Source organism: Euwallacea fornicatus, chromosome 19 (genome assembly GCF_040115645.1).
Source record: "Euwallacea fornicatus isolate EFF26 chromosome 19, ASM4011564v1, whole genome shotgun sequence".
NCBI lineage: Eukaryota > Metazoa > Arthropoda > Insecta > Coleoptera > Curculionidae > Euwallacea > Euwallacea fornicatus.
Genome location: NC_089559.1, coordinates 3,022,581 through 3,036,943, shown reverse-complemented (window position 1 = coordinate 3,036,943; position 14,363 = coordinate 3,022,581). Strand labels below are relative to the sequence as shown.

Below are 14,363 nucleotides of genomic sequence, written 5' to 3'. Positions count from 1 at the left end.
AGTCCTAATCTACTAACAGCACGATAATTTCTTAATCGGACATCCTATGAAATCAATGCTGGATCAATCTCTACAAGTCGGACTAAAGACATTTGAGAGGATTCAAAATGTAGTCCAGACCAACGGACTGGATCAGGGAGTTTCAGGACCGTACTATATGCTTGAAACCAATTGAACGAAGTCAATAAATTTGATTTTCATCAAGATGGACAATCTCCACTTCTGTCTTTAGAAGCCGAGTGATATTCTGATAGATCCTGGGTTACCACGTGTGGGTCCTGTTAAAGTAGCCCTGTTCGAAGTCGAATCCTTCTTCATTCGTACCCCAGAATTCAGCAGATTGTTGGCAAATTTTCAAGTCATTTACAAAATAATTTTCTGGGCCTCCGTGCTTCACAGCTTTCGAACGATTCCAGAGGTAATCCCCCGAACGACGCTTGGTGTCTTTTTCTATTATTTTAAATGGCGCCATTAAAGTGACACTCCCACGTGAAAAACTAACGCCAAAGAAATCTTAAACCAAGAAAATGATGTTTCTAAGTTTTGGAAATAATAAAGTTTTGACAAAGCGGAATCGGTAGCATCATTCAAACTTGAAAATATTGCGTCGCTACAATGCTCTAATGTAACTTTTCTCAGATTTAATGGAAGAAACTTTAATAGAGATTAATGGACAACTCGAAACTTCCAACGTCGAACAATGTCTGGATGTAATTTCGGTTTGTATCGTTGACAAATTGCCTTTGCATTTATCTCAGAGCTTCGCTGCTTTTGGAATTATTATGGAATTAAGAGCTCTTGCCGCGAAGAACGGTTTCCGGGAAATTCACCGAAAGCACGTTTAGTATATGCCATGAATATACACTCATATAAACAGATGATGCTTTTACGAGCGAAAGAGGTCTTGATTTCGAAATATACCTGCATGATTCCGTGTTTATTTGTCCATTACACGGGATTTAATTGAAATGTCGGGTTTAGGTCGGCGCAAATGAAGAGCCACATGAGAGAACTGTTTAGATTACTTTTCAAAGGAGGCACTCAAAATATCATCAGAGATTGCAGTTTCCTTGATTAATTTACGTTGACCAGTTATTCAAGGAGATATATTTTCACACAGGACCATTTACTCACTTATCTCGTGCAGAATTTAATTAAACGTTGAAGTGGCCGGGAATTTCGCATGGCTGCCCTGCGTTTGTCCAATGAAAACGTTAAAAATAACTTGAGATATAGTCTCAAGGTGCAGGACATGAAACGGTGAAAAATTAAATTAAGCAGAAAGATAAACTTAAATCAAAATACGTGAGGGGATATATCATCACCCTTCACGGTTGGCGTGCGGTCGCCACAGGTAAAAGATGGGGGCAAAAAAGGGTCCGTGGTAGGCCCTTGACCAATTGATTTATTGCATCGTTTTATGCACGCCGAATATGGTGGTATGTTCGTTCATATAAATGTTTGCCTGCCTCTAAGAAAATCGTAGAATCTTCTAGTCATAAAATCTTCAAATATAGAAAGAGAGTATTGTCGAGAGTGGCGTAGCCTAAGACTAGTGCCACTTAAAGAACGAACTGGTTGTAATAAGCGATATTACAGTGCTCAGTAACCAAATAGTGCTTTATTTGCGGATTGTGATTTGACGAATTGCTGTTCTGATTATTTGTCTGGTTAATATATTATGTTTACCTTGAACCCTGGAAATCGCAATAATCGATGTTAGAATTGGGATTCCGGTTGAGGACCTGTTGGTGTCCGACAGCAAGTGCGTGCTTATGTACCGGACATTACATGTTTTATGCCAGTGACTAAAAACCTGTACAAAGTCAGGAAAGAACAACTTGCAGTGAGGTAAGAATAGAGGCTGCTTAGAGAGGAACAGAAAAGGTGTCGCCAAGAACAGGAGGCTCACATAAAAGGAATTAATGAACCGTCTCGTAGCTAGAAAGCAACAGCTAGGGAAAAAGAATAATGGACACTTTTTACCAGAAAATCGTCGAACTGGGAAAGATATGTCTGCAATACCATATTGAAGATGACAACATCTCTACGGAGAGTTTTAGCGCACCCCGCCCGAGGAAAATTTACAGAACTCAATTTGACGCATGTTCGAATGCCAGTTCCCGCTGCGATTCGAGAATGAACGCAAGGACCCCGTGTTCTGGCCCCAGCTGAGAATGACCCAGAAAGAACCTGGAAAATTACTATGAGAATTCGAGATAGACATGGACGGGCTGATTCATCTGGAATATCCCTCAGCCCCTAAGTGTTTCCAGAACCTGGTGAGAGGTTCATCGAGTGTGTTCGAGATTGTTATATAAGACAGTCTGGCTCTTTGCAGATTCGAAGAACAAGGGTTTTTCCACTTCTCGTAGGCAGGTCATAAATCAGTCTCGCCATGTTGGCTGTAGGGACCAGACAAGTCTGTTACCCTTTTCTGCACTTACGTTAAGCAGCGGAGCACTGAATGTTCATGTTAGTGGAACGAGGGTTTCTCGCTAAGTTTGCTGGAAGCCGCAAGTCTTTAGAATTTGCAGATGTAGCAATGACTGACCCCAGGAGAGAGGGTAAAATTCTGTTGTTTTTTGAAAATGGAGACCGGATCGTGTATCGAAATAATGCAAATAAATAGACCTGCTTATTGTCATTATGTCTTATCAACTGAAAAGAGCTTTGGAATACTGTTTTTGCCGAGTGTAGTAAGTCATCAGGTAATTATACCAAATGCTGAATAAAATAAAACTAATACAGAGTGGGTTGTTTAGAAGTGCAAATGCCAATATGCTGAAATATACGCCGGCAATGGAAAATCCCAAAAACATGTGTATCACAATGCGATGGAGGAAAATTTGATGATTGGCGGTATGATGAGCTCATCATCCTCTCTCTCCAAATACCCCAGCCATTCCGAGTAACTTTTTTTTTAATAACTCGGGCATGGTTGCGACGTATCGTCAGAGAGCATTTTCAGTAAGTTTTTCAATGAAACCAAAATTTTTTGAATTCCGTTCTTAAATGTATGCGATAATGCTTAAAATGCAAAATTCGTGAGTAAGACACCTAGGCGTGGAACGAAATGATTTTCAATCGGGAATAAGTATTAGAACTCATAATTAATTAAAAGTTTTATTGTAATTAAATCAAAGCATAAGATTTGATGCTCAATTCGTTATTTTCTATGCAATCTTACAAACGATATTCACGTTCTCGGAACACATTGCTATCAAAAAATTAATAAAAATGTTAAATGTTAAAATGAGACATTTTTCTTTTATCGGTATTCATAAATATTTTTCTATCCAGTGAATAGTCGAATTCTGTTTATTATCTGAGTTTCACTTCGTGCTTCTTCTCGCAAATTTTCAATCGAAAAATGGTTTATTCAATTGCGGAACGGGTTGAAATTGTTTTTATTTCACATTGAATCGCAGAAATAATTCGCCAACGACATCCCGGAACGAACATTAATCCTTTCTGTGTGACAAAATTAATACAGAAACTTGAAAAAACTGGTTTTGTAGTCGATAAAAACGAAATCGATCTAGGATACTACACGGTTTTATTAAAGTCGAAGTTCTCGGACGATTGGTCCGAAATCCATCATTATCTATCCGTCAAGCATCTACTTTAACCGGACTAGTAACAGCATCGGTCTGAAAAGTTTTAAAATTGCACAAATTTCATCCACACAAAATCCAAATTCATCACGAATTGAATGAAGATAATCCAGCCCGACGAATTCAATATTGCGAGATGATGCAAGTTTTGATTACCAATCAGCCCCGACTAGTGCTAAACGTTTGCTTCAGTGATGACTACACGTTTTAGTTGAATGGTATTTTCAATAAGCCCAATTTTAGAATCTGGAATGATTGAAACCCTCATGTTATAAGAGAATAAAGCACTCAATATCCACAAAAATTGAAAGTTTAGACCGGGATTCTTGGAGATGCTATCATAATACTTTTGATTATTGATAGTAAATTGAATTGTAAAATCTACCACGAACTTTTAGAAAATGCCATTGAACCATTGATAATCCATGAGCAAGAGAGTCAGCAGGACGAAAATGGTGAATTACAACTGCACGATAATATACTAAGATTCCAACTAGATGGGGCACCGCCACATTTTGTTTTAACCATTAGACAGCGGTTGGATGAAAATTGTCCCGCAAGATGGACTGCAAGGAGATGAGCGATAGAATGGCCCCCTAGGTGGCCCGACCTCACAACCTTGAATTTTTCCTTGTGAGGGTACTTGAAATCTGTAGTGTTTGAAATCTAACTAGAACCAATTGAAGTGTTAAGATAGCGACTTATTACTGACTGTAGCGCAATTTTTTAGGAAACTTTTATCAATGTGCGGCAAAGATATGTACATATATCGTTTTCACACTTGTATGAAAAATAACAGAGACTTATTATATTTCTATACACTGAATTAAAGTTACATGGAATATTCCAGTATTTTGCAAAGAAATGATTTTTGGTGGAAATTATTGATGGAAAAATTTAAAGATTAGGTCCAAAAAATATTTATATTGCACGAATTTATTTAAAAAAAACAATTCTGTATATAATAACGAAAATAAACTAAAGCGCTCTCATTTGGTAAAAGCAAGATTTATAAGAAATTCAAATTATAAATGAAGTTATATACATTCCGCGTGTTTTAGTAATCTGTATTTCCACCCCTAACTTCAATGCAAGAACGAATGCGACGGGGCGTGCTCCTTAAAAGGTCGTCAATTTTTTCTTGAGGAAGATTTCTCCGTTCTTCAAGAACTACTTGTATCAGTTGTTCTGTATTTCCCAGATTGTGTTCACGAGCTCTAACCTTTATTTTAATCATGTCCCATAAATGTTCTACGGGATTCAGGTCTGGAGAATGCGCAGGCCATGTTAAAACTCTGATACCCTCTGTTTCCAAGGTTTTTTTTCGCGACTCTACTGGTATGCGGTGGGACATTGTCGTGCATAAGTAAGAAATTATCTCCAACAGCACCTCTCCAAGCTGTTATTATTGGTTGGAGCACCAAATCTACGTACCTCTGTCCAGTTAAGGCGAGTCGAATGGGAATTAAGAGAATTTTTTCTCTTATCATTATGCCGCCCCAAAACGTTACTGTTCCCCCTTTATATTCCAGGACATATCGGGCCGTTTTTGTGTCCGACTTGCCTTCCAGGGCCTCTTCGAACATGGAATCGCCTATCATCAAATCTAAGACCAATCCTGGTTTCGTCCGAAAACAGGACGTTTTGCCATTCGTCCAATGTCCAATTTTGGTGCTGCAAACACCAATTTAATCAATCGCGTTTATGTTTTCTCGTCAATTCGAGGATTTTTAGTGGCCTTCGACTTAATAATTCTCTAGCTCGAAGTCGTTTTCTAATTATTTCCACGGATACGCGTATCTCTGTCGCTTGTAGAAATTGCCTTTGAAGCTTTGGAATTGTTGCCATTGAATTTCTTCTAGCTATTTGCACTAAAAATCGGTTTTGTCGGTCTGTAGTAATGTTTTGGCGACATCTTCTTGGCCTCTTTTGCAATGTTTCTAATTCTAAGTGACTTGAATAAATTTTTGAAATCACCCCCTGCGAAACACCAACTGTGCGGGCAACAGTTCTTCGAGGCATAGCCAGCTCCACTAACGTAATTATTTTTCCTCTCTGTACATCAGATAATCCCACAAAAGTCATTTTAAGGCAGTTTAAAACAAAAAATTCAAATGAAAAAACCTGAGAGGTGACTTCTAAATTGATAAAGTCTATACTACCGATGTACTAACATTGATATGTTATTGAACTAAACGTTGTTTATCAATAAACACAACATTTTTTTATTTGGATGCAAAAACAAATCAGTAAAAATACCTTTCTGTAAAATACTGGGTGATTGAGTTTGATTGAGTGTATATTCTCAATCCTTACTTACTAGAAATGCTATCAGCAAAAAGATCGTAGGTTATCGATCCTACGGTATTTCTGCCCGTGTGTTTTACAATTATTATAGCTCACATAGTTATCGTGCCTTGAATCCATATGCTCGGGAGTAATAGTGATGAAGTAACGTTTGATAAAGTAACAATGTTGTCTTAATCCTGAGATCCTAATTTAAGTACACCAGAACGTGGAAATAGGGAAAAGCTGTAGCGTGACTGTCCATTGGGCCTTGTTAGGCAAAGTGGATTCAGAGAACTTCAGTTGTGAGAATTGTTTTGCCAGTTTGCCTGTAAAAGTCGCAATCTTTCTGTAATCTTTATCATTTGTGTCCGTTTGTAGAGGAATTCGATGGACAGGTTGTGTATGGGGTTTTCGGGACGTCTTAACCTTGTAATTACTCTGAGTGCGATTTATTGTATGGTCTGTAAGTGTTTTTTAGTTTTATCAGATACATTTGCTCTGAAATGTGTCCTTAGTTCGACAATGATCTACAGATAGATTTATAAATGAATGTTGCTGTTTTAATGCTTATGCCACAGTTCTTTTATGTGAGAGCTCCAAAGTGTTTTATTCCTTTAATAATTTCTATTCTTATGTGTTGAACATGTTTAGTAAATTTTAGTTTCTCGTCTGTTCTTATCCCTAAGGACTTTATATGGTGTCTTGGTTCAGTCCTGTAGCCGTCCATTATTATTGAGAGAGAGTTGTCATTTATTTGGTGGTTTGGTAGTAGAAGTTGGTTCTTGGTGGCTGTCGGTGTTAATCGCCATTTGTATCATATTATGATTGACGTGTTTCAGGGTTTTTCCTTTGCCAGCATACTTTTCAAGATATTGGTATTTATACTTTCATACAACCCATCCTGTATAAATTCGGAGTGGCTCCTGCACTACAGTAGGGACAAAAAATAGAGCAATTCTTTAAATTTTTATTGTATGTTTTCAATATCAGTGAGTTTGACATTTTAATAATTCTAATATTAATACGCTTGATATTTCATACAAAAATATTTTCAATAACTTCGTAATAAAAAAATTTATTAAAGAAAATTGTTTTTTGATTGGCAAAAAGTAGAGCAACGGTAAAACATTTGCAATTATTATTTAATTATACAAAGATTTCTTTGTAATCATTTTATTATTCAATATTTAGTAAATTATTCTTTGTTTTCTATGACATGAAGACTGCGATATTACATCGATTTGATAAGTTTACCAATAACAGCTTTATCAATTTTCGCCCATTCTTCTTTGAGGGCTCAGCAGAGTTCTTCATGTTTGGAGTATGATCTCCCTCTAATCTTGCGGTCTAAGATCTCCCATAAGTTTTCAGTCGCATTTAAGTTCGGTGACTGAGATGGCCAGTGCCAAAGGTTAAATTTATCTTTACGAAGCCAAGTTTGAACATGTTTTGAAGCGTATTTTGGATCGTTATCCTACCGGAACCGGTGTTTTACCGACATGTGATGATTACAATAGAGCACCAAATGATTCTTTAATATTTCTTTGTAAGAAAATTAATTCATCGTTCCCTCAATTTTGACTAAAGGATGTTGAATAAAACAACTCTAACGACAATTAAATTTCAAGTCATTATACTTAAAATAAGTCCTTTTGATTACTACGTTAAAACACCTCAGTTCGATTATTTATTTCGGCAGATCTAAAGCGGTTGTTGTTTGATTATTTTCAGTGGAATGATCATTAAGCAAAACGGCATCACAAGTCAGTCCGGCTTCAACAATCATCCGAATGAGCACAACTTAACGGGAACAATTTCTTTTTATAATACTCATACCTTTATGAATAAAATAATTAATACTGTGTCAATTATTATTCCTTTATTTTTGGCAACAAAGGACCCATCCCAAAGCTCTAAAATTAAGCCCACACCATAACAGACAGGGCACCATGCTTTACCGTGGGAACAGCGGACTTTTTATTCAATCTTTCATTTGTAGGTCATCTTACGAATGTAACACCATCGGAGTGGAACGTATTAAACTTTGATTCGTCTCTCCAAATCACTATTTTCCATTTATTTTCTGTCCAGTGAGTATAGCCTTTGGCAAATTCCAGGCTGACCCGCCTATTTCTATCTGACCACAGCGGTTTTTTGGCTGGTCCTCTGGCAACTAATCTAGTATCTTGTAATCTCTTTCGTACGTTTCTTGAAGCTATTTCAATTCCCAATTCCTTTGAGATAGAAGCTTTCATTTCCCGCAAATATGCAAGCGGATGTTGTTTAGAATATTTTATAATTTGTTTGTCTTGAAAGTCGGTGGTTTTTTTTTTATCCATCTGTCTTCTGCTTGGCTTCCACATTTCCAAACTTTGCCAACCGCCGATGCGTCTTGCAATGGCAACTTTCTTTTTCTCAATTTTCCATGTTTTCACAACTCTCACTTTCAAATTATTGTGCAAACATTGGGCAGTTTTAAGATTTAGGAAATTAAAAAATTTAACAACACTGCCCAAAAACCCAAATGTTATGGTAGAAAAGAGTAAGTTGCTCCACTTCCAACCAGGTCAAAGGTATTTATTGCTTCCAAAAATCTTTATAAGGGTAATACGCAAAATATTTTCATGTATAATAATAATAAATAACACGGCAATATATGTAAAAATATTTAAAATATTGGGTTCGTTTGTACAGAAAGATAACAATGAATTAACAAAGTTGCTCTACATTTTGCCATCACTGTATATTTGTTCGTCGACCACATACTCAAAGCTTGCAATGGACTTCAAAAAATTTTTTCGGTCCGTTTTTCTATTAGTTTTTCCTTTGTATTGCTGATATAGTTTCGACAGTCTCGCGAGGAAAATCATTATAGAATTTTTAGAGGTCTTCTCTAATCGTTGAGGAATTTTTAGAGCCACCTCAGTGCTTTTCAATTACCATCGAATTCTCGCTAGTTCTTGGAGCTTCTTAGAGAATCCTTAACCTTCCACAAGAAATTTTCAGTTTTTAAAGATTTTCCCTACAGGTTGTTTGAAAGAAAAATTTTCAAAGCGAATTTGCCGCTCCATTTTAATTATATTCAAACATTTGTTGTGGGAATTCTGTAATTACCACGTCAAACAGAACAATGAATAGGTGGAAAAGTGTTTATTATGGAGCTCAAATATTAGTTTCCTCATCACGCATTCAAAAAGTGGAAATTTGCACTCGTAATTAAGGTGTAAATTATTTTGAGCGTAATTGGAATGTTTGTAATTGCGTTTCTGGGCGAAGGAATATTGCATGAAAGCACATTACCTTGGAAAATTCTCCCTTGATTTTCATCTTGTGAATGCATGAATTCCATGCAATTGTTTAGATTCATGTAAATTTGTCCTGATTGGCACATAACATTTGAAACCTGATTTGCAAATTTAATTACCCGTTCCTATTCAATTCATCAAATATGCGCAGATGTTAATAAATTTGCAAAGACATGTGTTTATTTTCCTGTGAAACTTTCTCCGGTTCCAAGTTAAAATATTTCGAAAGGTAAACTTGGAATCAGCAATTTGCTAAAAGACTTATATCGCAAAGCCCCCTCAAGTGAGCTTCTCAAAGGTGCCAGTAAACGTATGAGAAACATTTACGTGGGTCATAGATTTTTATTATATACAAGAGCACATTTGAAGTAAATGATCACCTGAAGAGATGTGGAATTTGTTAGTAAAAGTATGTCTGGTAGTTGGAATTTAATATCATTTTTATGCTAGAGCTTTGGGTAAATAAAAATACAATTTATCTGGGTTGTTTGGATCATTCTGTGTGAATGTAAATAAGTGCATATACATATGTGAAGTTGTAATGCACTGAAAAACACGGGTTAAATATCTTTGGTAAATTGTAGGAATGCACCGGAATTGTTTCCAAATTGGCCTCTTAAGAGTATTAGTAAAGGGGGGGGGGGGGCTGCGATTAGACCCTCAGAAGCCCTCTTCGCTCACAAGTCCACCCTTTTCAACTTTCCACTCCACGTACCTCCTCCCTTTAACATAAGGGTTTCTGATAAAATGTCAAGTTGACTCAATAGGAATTTTCACAAACAGTCAGTTTAGGTCCAAAATTGCAGCTCCATCGATCGAATTTTACAGAAAATTAAATATTCTAGACGATTCTCGATTACTAAGCGATGTCACTCCGCGAATTTTTCCATTTAAACGTTTTTAATAGTGAAGAAACATTTTTTTACGAAAATCACTTTTATCTATTCCGAAAATCATTAAATAACGTATTTTTCTCAGTTTTAACACGCCCACAGCCCGACAATGTTTTAAGCTTGTTTTGAAGGCAATTTGGCATGATATTATATGTTAGTAGGCAGAAACTTTAATGGAAAACTATCGCAGGAATTAATTTGACTGGTGGCATGCATTATCCAATCAGAAACTGTTGTCATTTATTGCATGTGAACGCCTAAAATGAGTTATTGAAAAAATATTGCACATGTGAATTGGAAATTTTAGCAAAATCTGAAAATTAAATAGTTTGTGTACATGAGTTTTCTACCTTTAATGGCGAAAATTTTAGACTAAAAAGGATAGTGGATGCCATTTTGTCGCCCTTCGAGCCGAAATATCATCTAGGGTAAAACAATTCGTGAGGTTTCCACGTGACCACCGACTCTCGTTCCTTTAGATTTGTAGGATCTCCTCATGGACCTAAACTTCGTCCAGTACCCCTACCACACCCTTTCCCTACCAAATGTTTGAAGAGCAGTCATATGATTAAACTGATTATAGACCACATTGAATGGCCCAAATTAACTTGAAAATAATAATTAATTTAATCCTCCAATTTATGACGATTTAAGAAATTTTCTAACGCAGTCAAATTTCCAATTTTTTTACCTCAAGAAAAAATGATTTTTTTTGCAATAATCACTCTATTACTCACCTCCCTGCGGAAAAAACTGAGCATAAATCATCTTGAAAGTATCCTCCCGCACTACCCCTGTAGGACACTCCGCTTTAAATCCCCTGTATATCCGTTTGATCTCCTCTTGTGTAAACCTAGTCGCCCTGCAAAGGGAATCTATGCTCCCAGGCCGATATCTGGGCGGAGTTTCTAGGTCTTCCAATTCAGAGTCTAAAAGGGAAAAAAAATTAGAGCTTTCATATACTTTTCACACAGACAAGATATTTTAATAAGGGCCGACATGGGCGAGTAAATGAAGGTCGTTTTCCTTTGTACCTTCCGGTATTTAAGCCAGCAAAATATGCTCCAGTTATTTTGCTCTTTTGCCCTTTTATGCCTTTTTTGCTGCGCAAAAATTCCTGGACGTGACAGTAAAGAATTCACTGTAATTATGTTGATTTTCTGATAAAAACCTGCCTTGGAGTTGCAGGTCGCAGCAATCCTCGCTGATCAATGTTGATTATCGTGTGAAAAGTGCACTTTGCGTATGCGTATTAGTGCGCAAATTCATCGAATTAAAGACACATTTCCAAGTTGTCGTCCATAATGGAGGGACATGTACGTACATAAACTCTATATAGACCTAAGTGTACCCAACTGATAACACATAAAAGCCCTTTGTGTATTGGAGACGTTAAAGGTATATCCAACAGACCCTCATCTTACATTTTTCCCTTTAATCCTTTATCCCGATGCGAAAAAAGCAAAGCGAATAAAAAATTCATGTTAATTCTATTAAAGGAATTTCGGTGCCCTTTTCTTTTTTGGGAAATGAAAGAATACTCCACAGGGTTTGTAATAATTATTACTATTCCCTCTCGAAATCACGAGTCGTGGAAAGGGGTGCCTGAAATGAGAAATTCACTTCTTACCCTCAAAATAAATATTGGGAAAGGGCCACATAAAAAATTCAGGTAACAAGATGCTTATGGCTAAATATACAAAATCAGGTGAAGGTGAAGCTGAAAGCAAACAAGAAGGTTATACCCCATTACAATTATCCCAGGCCTCAATCCTTTATTTTCGAGCTGGCAATGAACTATAGCTTTAGGCCTTTCGTAAATTGCCAGGCCCTTCCAGGTCGCGTGTTAGATTCGAGGCAACTCGTGTATGAAATTCGAAGGGCATAGGGCACATCTTTGGAATTTCGAATTGGCTAAATGTATACCTTTCTCGAACTGTTAATCAACACTAATAATATTATTCGACTCAGGTACAATAATAAGCAGTAAGTTTATAGATTATTTGCAGTTTTCAACGCTCAGGTTGGATGAGAAAGAGACAGGATGAATGACAGAGGAGTAAATAATGAATGCAGTCAGGAGAAGGTTGAAACACAAAACCAAAAAAGAAAAGAAATCGGAGAATTGAACAATGAAACAGACTTTCGAAGGAATTAAAGCGAACAGACACAGAACAACATTACAGAAAGCCGTTATGTCGATAAGAAGACAGACGACATGAAGGAAAAAAAACATGAATTTACAAAGAAGTGCAAAAACTTTGAGGCGAATTTACAAGTCACTTGAGACAACAAAATAAATGAAATAAAGGGGAAGGAGGCCAAATAGAGACGAACAAAGAAGGAACAACGGAACAGGAAGTCAGTTGAGAAATCATTAACTATGGAGAGGACGAAAATTGGAGAGTGAGTAAGAGGAGGAGGTGTTCACCTTCAATATTCCTAAAATACACCTTCTTCATTGAAATACTACTTCGAGCCTGCACTCACAAATACCTAACTCAACTCGCACCAAAAATTCAGCGATAACTCATCTAATCGGTTATTAACAGTGTTCTAACTGGCCTAAATTTCCAAATTAACATAACACAAATCAATATGAGCGATTAAGAGAAGCAGCGCACATCCGAGGACACTTTGTCGTTTGGACGAGTTCATTATTGCTTTAATGCACTTTTGGCAACTCAAATAAACAAAAGCTCAGTGAAAGACCGGACGCTACTAAAGGTGTGTTTAAAAGTTTGAAAATCAGCCGGCCCGTTAATGTATACAACATATGTACTGTTTATTCTGAAACCGAATGTGAGTTTATAGCGGTAACTGGCAACATTCAGGTTGTGTGTTGTCTGTGAAGGTTTGGGTAAATATGGTTAGGTAAAATAGTATTGATTTGAATGAATTTTTATTGATTTATATAGAATCGGGGCAATCAGTTAGCAAAATTTCTATTGAAAAGAAAAATGACGTGGAGTTAGGTCTGGAGGGCGTGCGTGCTAAACTATTAATTTGCAAGTTAATAGTAATTTTCAAGAGTTCTTGATTAACTAACTCTTAACTTTACCTGATTAGATGCTTTACTTTATAGCGCACATGACACGTGGGCTTGTTATTACCAATTCGGTTTTGATTAAAAGAGGCCCTATTGCCACCTAACGATGTCAGCGCTCAGTTGGTCTCCTTTGATAAGACCGTTTCTTTTTCTGTAAGTAACTTCGACGTTTATTCGTCTAGAGCTCGGTTAATTAATGAAACAGACTACCAGGCTGACCTAAAGTGTTTATATTAATAAACAGCTTTTATGACCTGCTGGCTTCGGTTTATTTCTTGCTTCGCCCAACCGAGATCTTTTTTGCTCGCATAAATGAATACTTATTATCATCCCGAGACATGAACTTCTTTTAACACTGGTTTTCTGGACTTTGAAAGTCCTTCGAAACAAAGTTCCTTCAAATTCTCTGTTTTTCGGTATCATCCATCTAAGTTTGAATTTCCTGCATTCAGCTGCATGAAAAATATCGAAACTTCTAAGACAAAGAGCCGCAGTTGTTTTGATATTTGAGGGAAATTAATTTTCCGATTTTTCAAGTGTTTAGGAATTTTTCCTATTAAGTTCGTAGCTGTCAGGGCCCTACTAAAAGCCAGAATTTGGTATAAATACTAATTTACATTGTAAATTTCCTACATATGCATTCAGCAAACTCTTACGCAATTACTGGGAAATCTTTATTGCATTATCAGGTTAGATTATAAACAATGTTATAAATTACAACCATCAATCGTTAGTGAATCAGCTTGGTAAAATTTGAATTATTAAAGCTCCAATTGCAGAAGCTCTATGGGTATTTTGGGCCTATAAATTTGTAAATCAGTCGATGATAAATTGATAATGATGAGGAAATAATATGTAAGCAAAAGCTGAAATATGGTCTACAAAAGCTGAAATATGATTTACGGCATGGATGTAGGTGGTTGCGTACTTTCCTGATCTTCCAGTTGGGAAAATATACGATATTCCAGAGAAAATATCCAGGACAATTCCGGCAAATGCGTTACTCTCCATTACACCTATATAAACAGAAAATAATAGTGTTTGCTAAATAATTAGTTTCGACTTCGCATGTCTTTCAGTAATAAAACCGCCTGGTATACAACATCTATGAAGCTAATTTTGTAAATTCATGCATAGTCCATTAGGAAATTATGCATATTATAGATCAATGCAGTTTATTTTAATAGTAATCTTTATTATTAGACCAATT

The 14,363-nt window shown here is 36.5% G+C and overlaps 1 protein-coding gene across 4 annotated transcripts in view; it reads right to left on the bottom strand.

Annotated features, from left to right (window-relative positions):
• Positions 1–14,363, bottom strand: part of LOC136345289 (Kv channel-interacting protein 1-like) — a 190,264-nt gene that overhangs the window by 39,349 nt on the left and 136,552 nt on the right. For all 4 annotated transcript variants that reach the window (XM_066293431.1, XM_066293433.1, XM_066293430.1 and 1 more), the window contains one exon: positions 10,842–11,033. In XM_066293431.1, the coding sequence (XP_066149528.1) occupies positions 10,842–11,033 (192 nt within the window). The remainder of the gene's footprint in view (positions 1–10,841; positions 11,034–14,363) is intronic.